Raw genomic sequence first — 5971 nt, 5'->3', positions numbered from 1 at the left:
AGAACAACGTTTTTTGAACTTTATTAATGGCAAAAAAAATCTTGCTGATGCTTTATTTTCTAATGCATATCATCTGCTTGCTTTGATTGCTCACTTTATTATCCTCCTTACGCAAGAAACCGAGAAGCGCAGGGCCGAGGTGGCCTGACCTCAGCACCTCATCCGCGCTGTGAGGCAGCCAAGGGCACAGCTCTCTTGACCGAGCGTGGGGCAGCTGAGGTGACGGGAGGCTCCGGGGCCCAGCGCGGCCCGGCCCGGCCCAGGTCCCGCCCCCGGGCATCTCTTCTCACCCCTGGGCCTGCCGGCAGCTCCGGAACGAACTTTACCCGCAGCTGTGCCCAAGCTTGCCGGCGGCGGAGCTGCTGCGGGCAAAGGCAGGCGCTGAGGAGAACATGGCGGAGGGGCGGGAGGGAGGCCGGGCTCGGCTCCACGCGCTTCGGCCGTCACGCCGTGTCCTGACAGGAACCCGCGCGCCGCCCCACGGCGCGGCCGTTGCTCGGGGCGGGGCGCCGAGGGCGGCTCTGGCGTTGGGGGCGCCGGTTGGGCGACGGGACTGTCAGTCAGCGCCCACCGCCCGCGCCGCGCCGGCAAGCCCGGAACCTGCAGGTGGCGGGGGTCGCGTGGCGGCTGCTGCGGCCGGTGGGTGCGGCCGGGGGCGCCACGCAGGGTGGGGGGGCGGGCAGGCAGAGGGCGCCGCCGCCCAGCGCAGAGGGGCGCTTCAGCCGCCTCCGGGTGAGCCGCGCGGGGGAGCGCCGCTCGCGGGGGCTCGACTGGGCGGCGGCCGCCGGCCCTTCAGCCGTGCCGCGGGCTGAGCCGGGCAGGGCGCGATGCCGCGGGACAGAGGGAGCGGAGCCGGGCCTGACTTGACGAGTCTGCTCAAGGGTCAGCCCTCACGGCAGCGGGGGGACGGAGCCGCGGGGGCAGGAAGGCCGTGGGGCGGCTCTGCCGGGAAAGGCCCGCGGGGGTGTGTGAGGGGTAGGGGTGGGAGGGGGCTGTGTGTGTGATGGGGCACGTGGGGCAGGGTGCGGGGTCAGTGAGGGGAGCCGGGGAGCTTGTGGGGGGGGGGAGTGGGGTAGGGTTGGTGTGAGGGGATGTGTGTGGGATAAGGGTTGGGTGTGTGGGCAGTGTCGGGAGCGTGCGTGAGGGGAATATGGGGGGGGACTGTTTGGGGGGGTTCTAAAACTAAAGGTAATGGATATCTGTTATTTTATTGGAAAAAGTGGGCGTTGCTTTTCTGTGAGCCCCCAGTGTGTACCCTGACTGCCCGGCAGCAAGTGGGTTTCAATGATTACACTGATTCACCTGATGAGGAAGTGCCGGGTTTGGTGCTGAAGTGGTAGGTGTGCCACAGGGAGAGTAAGGTTTATGTAATTGGCTCTTACATAATGGTCTTTAGCACATTGCTTTTATTAGCACCGCTGCCGTGTTTTAACGTGGCTTGTGCTGGAGTGGCTAATGGATGTGGGTGGGTGTCCTGGGCAGAAGCGGTGGAGTCTGCACACTGTGGCTGGGTAGGAACCCCAGGATGTGAGAATTGTAGTTAGGGGCAGTGAGTAGGGGTGGTTCAGAAATGTGCTTCAGGACTGATCGATGCTGCTTGACCTTAGGCAAACACATGTCTAAGTGGTATTAGGCAACTCTGCTGCTAGGAAAAAAACCCATCACCTTGCTGTGTCTGTCAGCCCGCTGAAGTGAACACGGTAAGTTTGCTTAAAACACTGTTTCTATCGGCTTTTTGAGTCAAGAACATGAAAGGCGTCATTGTTTCAATGTCCTGTGGTTCAGAAGGGAGGGAAGAGAAAGAAGAAAAAACAGGATGGGGAATGACCTGGGAAAGGTTGGCAAACACAAAGGCTTTTCTTACACTGTTGGTGCTTTTTGGGTTTAGCTGATGCTGAAGTTAGCAGTATCAGCTGTTTTCCTATTAGCTTTATTTTGGTTACATTCCCTCTGCAGTGCAACAAAAGGTGTCAGTTGTGTTGGGAGATGCCAGTGTCCCAGGAGACTGCAGGCAAGCCTCAAGCAATGAACTGGCATCACCTTTTCCATCTGCTCTCCTGACATCAGCAGTAAAATTATGCTGTGTCTTTGCCTGTCCTCATAGAGTCCCCAGAATTATAGCGGTGGGGTCCTTTTTGGTGGGAGCTTATCTACTCTTTTCTGTTGTTAAGCATGGGTGGTACATTTCAGAAATGTTTTGTGACACATTGCTTTTGTTTTCCAAATGGGATTTCAGTAAAGTCCTTGGGTTATATCAGTAGGCCTTTTGTTTAGAATAGTTCAAGTTTGTTTTTAGTTCCTGCTGATTTCTTAGAACAATTTTTATGCAATGGCCAGGCTGGCTTGTTATTTCTCATGAAATGCCCTGCTAAAAAAACAATATAGCAGTAGTATGTAGCATCTTTGGCCTGAGACCTAAAGCACAGTGCTACAGGCCAGCTGAAAGTGATTCAGAGCTCACAGAAAACTATATTGTTCTAACTGGCTGCTAGCATTATCTTATGGGAGTAATTGTACTTGCAGTGCTACTATACAGTTAGCTTTTGAAATCCATGGGGCAAAATTCTGTTGTGGAGTAAGCATCCTGTTGTACTTAGCAATTTCCCACAGCTTGAATACCTTATTTAAAGTAGGAGACAACATGATGGACCTCTCCCATGGCAACTGAAGAACTTCAGCTGTTCAGGTGCCCTAGGTTTTAGTGCTGTTGGCAGCAGAGCTCTTCACAGCTGCTTGTTCTAATCGCACTCCAAATGAACAAGCCAAATTGTAAACCTGTAAACATTGTCAATGTAACAGTGCTGTAACTTTCACTGCATCAAAGTGCACAATGCCATGATAAATGCATTAATTAACCAGCAGTAGAATCTGCCTTCAGCTGCACAAAGAAGTCCTACTTGAGTGAAGGTTGGTTAAGACCTTGAAGGTTAAAAAAAAAAAAAAAAGAAGAGTTGACCTTATAAGCTGGAACAGAATTGGAAAGGTAGACAAGCTTGTTCCGGTTGTGAGGATCATGGCAATTCATATAAATCATTAATTTGCCACATCTTTCAGTTTTTCTGTAGGGTTTGAGTAGTGATCTTCTCTTGGTTTTGATATTTAGAGTGTATTAATAGATTTATACTCTAGCAGGCTTTTTTAAAGTTACGCATTAATTGTCACTTAAGTTCCTATTTTCAAACTTGTTGCATCTGTTTGTTCTGTGTCATGTTAAACGAGGCTTTTCACTGAACAGTTTACGATTACATTTCTTGTAATGTTGGAATTTCTTGTTAGCCTTGCCACAATGAGGAAAAACATGCCTGGAAAATAAAAATTAGCTTTTCTGATGAGTTAGCTGGAGAGAGGCAGTCATATCCTAAGCTAAATTCACCAAGTTTATAATTAAGTGGTGGAAATTTTATCGCTTTTAAGATGCCTCTATCTAAAGCGGTCTTTTTTGGAAAAAAGTTCTGAATATTTCTGTGAGCTCTAGACTTGCTTTTGTATTGCTATATAGAAAGCTTCTTGTGAACCTTCTAGATTTTATGCCTTTCCTATTCTTGCATTCCAGGCTGAAAGGACATTCTCTGTTACTGAAGGAAGGTGTTCCTATTTGTGGAGTGACTTATGATGTCAAGAACTGTATCATCCTGGATCTTAAGCTCAGCAAGAAACAGCATTGTTTTACAAGAAAAAGGACGTTTGTACTCCATCTGTATCCCAAATAGAAACAAGATAAAATGGAAGCTTGTTTTCTCCAAAACATGTCTCTACCCTGCTGGGAGCTGCAGCTTGGACAATACTTTCTCCTTAAAGAAAGCGTTCCGACACACTTCCACTGAAGAAGAACATTTCTCTTTCCAGTTGTCTCCAACACAAATCAATGATATGCTCAGAGCAGGTGAATTATCCCATAAAATACTGGATTTGAATGGTAAAAATGCAAATTCCGTGTTGAAGTTTGAAAGTAACCAATTGGCATCCAACACCCCTATTGAAGACCGCAGAAGTGCAGCCACTTGCTTGCAGACCAAAGGGATGATGTTTGGAGTCTTTGATGGTCATGCAGGTTCTGCGTGTGCTCAGGCAGTAAGTGAGAGACTACTTCATTATATAGCGGTTTCTCTCATGTCTCGGCAAACCTTGGAAGAGATCGAGCTTGCTGTGGAGTGCATGAAACCAGTTCTGCCTATTCTGCAGTGGCACAAGCATCCAAATGATGTAGAGTATCGGGAAATAACTTCACAATATTTCGAAAACCTCCGGGTTTACTGGCAACATTTACTGGACCTAGACACTGAGCCAGGGTTTAGTTTAGAAGAAGCCATGATATGTGCATTCAAAAGGTTAGACTCAGACATATCACTGGAAGTTCAGGCTCCCCAGGAAAACGAATTGATGAGAAATATTGCCCTTCAAGTAGCTTTTTCTGGTGCAACAGCCTGCGTAGCTCACATTGATGGTGTTCACTTACATGTTGCCAATACTGGCGATTGCAGAGCAATTTTAGGGGTTCATGAAGAAGATGGAACGTGGTCTACTCTCCCTCTAACCCGAGACCACAATGCCTTCGATGAATTTGAAATCAGAAGACTGAAGAGAGAACATCCAAGATCTGAGGAGAAAACCCTACTTGTGAATGACAGATTACTGGGGATTCTCATGCCCTCCAGAGCTTTTGGAGATGTGCAATTAAAATGGAGTAAAGAATTGCAACACAGCGTTCTTGAGAATAGCTGTGATGTCGAGGCTTTAAATATTTATCAGTATGTTCCTCCAAACTACCATACACCCCCTTATTTAACTGCAGAGCCTGAAGTCACATACCACAAATTAAGAAGCAAGGATAAGTTTCTAGTTATTGCTTCAGATGGACTATGGGAGATGCTAAGTAATGAGAAGGTTGTAAAACTTGTTGCTGGACACCTTACGGAGCTTAATGTGCAGAAACCGCAACTGGCTTTTGAGAAACCAGTTAATTTGGGTTATATGCACAGCTTGTTACTTCAGAGGAAAAACAGGGGCATTGCCTCACTTGACCAGAACATAGCTACTCATTTAATAAGGCATGCAATTGGAAGTAATGAGTATGGGGAGGTGGACCAAGAGAAACTTGCTGCAATGCTGACACTGCCTGAAGACCTTGCAAGAATGTACAGAGATGATATCACAGTTACTGTAGTGTATTTTAATTCAGAAACAATTGAAAATTACTACAGAAACAATGAATAGGGACTTGCACTGCTGCTGTTCTATACCACTAGCCAGCTTTGATACTGAAACCATTACTGTTTTTCTCTGATAGTCAAGCTGTTACCAGTGTTATGGTCTGGAATTTCGTAAGTCTTTCTGTTACTTACTAGTCTTGAAAATAACTTTATAGAAACGAGTTTGGTGAAAGGTCCCTGGGTTTCCAGGGCTGTACACACTGAAGAAAAATGTTTTAATAAAAGTTCACTGAAATGTAACTGAACTAAAGATTGCTGACCCAGTTCTGATTCCATGGGAACCACTGGTAAAACTTTCCAAATGAACAAATGAGACAAATTTCACTGAGACTGGTACAATTTAATAGAGGGATGGATAATACATGTAGCTGCATGGAGTGTAAGAAAGGCTTCGCTCTTGTGGAAAATGAGTAGCATCCTACTGAAGCACTGTAATTGAATTAAATAAATAAACTACCAAACCTTTATTTGATGTAACAGTGTCAGGTACTTTAATGAATTGCCTTGTATATGTGAAGACAACACTAAAGAAGGCTGTTCAAAGAGCCCTGGGATTGTCAGACTTTTTTTTTCCCAATTCTTTTGTTTTAAGCTAGGAAACAAAATTGTGTTTTCTTCCATAATTATTTTGAAGTGTGAATACATATTCTCTTAACTGTGTGTGGACTTCTGTGACAACTTACAGCTCAAACACACATGAGGAACTTCACAATTCCCTGTTTAAGAATTAACAGTACTAGACTTAAGCATTTAAGTGTCTA

The 5971-nt window shown here is 46.5% G+C and overlaps 1 protein-coding gene across 3 annotated transcripts; it reads left to right on the top strand.

The window, feature by feature from the left end:
• The first annotated feature begins 383 nt into the window (after nucleotides 1–383).
• On the top strand, nucleotides 384–5682 carry PDP2 (pyruvate dehydrogenase phosphatase catalytic subunit 2). Of its 3 annotated transcripts, none has more exons than XM_075161424.1 (3): nucleotides 384–606; nucleotides 1608–1700; nucleotides 3554–5682. In XM_075161424.1, the coding sequence occupies exon 3, from the start codon at nucleotides 3610–3612 to the stop codon at nucleotides 5212–5214; it is 1605 nt and encodes a 534-aa protein (XP_075017525.1). In that variant the 5' UTR covers nucleotides 384–606; nucleotides 1608–1700; nucleotides 3554–3609; the 3' UTR covers nucleotides 5215–5682. The 3 variants fall into 3 exon arrangements, with proteins under 3 accessions (XP_075017525.1, XP_075017524.1, XP_075017523.1); XM_075161423.1 differs by having other exon boundaries at nucleotides 384–639; XM_075161422.1 differs by lacking the exon at nucleotides 384–606 and having other exon boundaries at nucleotides 1200–1700.
• The last annotated feature ends 289 nt before the right edge of the window (nucleotides 5683–5971 follow it).

Source organism: Calonectris borealis, chromosome 12 (genome assembly GCF_964195595.1).
Source record: "Calonectris borealis chromosome 12, bCalBor7.hap1.2, whole genome shotgun sequence".
NCBI classification, from domain to species: Eukaryota; Metazoa; Chordata; class Aves; order Procellariiformes; family Procellariidae; genus Calonectris; species Calonectris borealis.
Note: the sequence above shows the minus strand (reverse complement) of the source record. Positions and strands in the feature narration are given on the sequence as shown.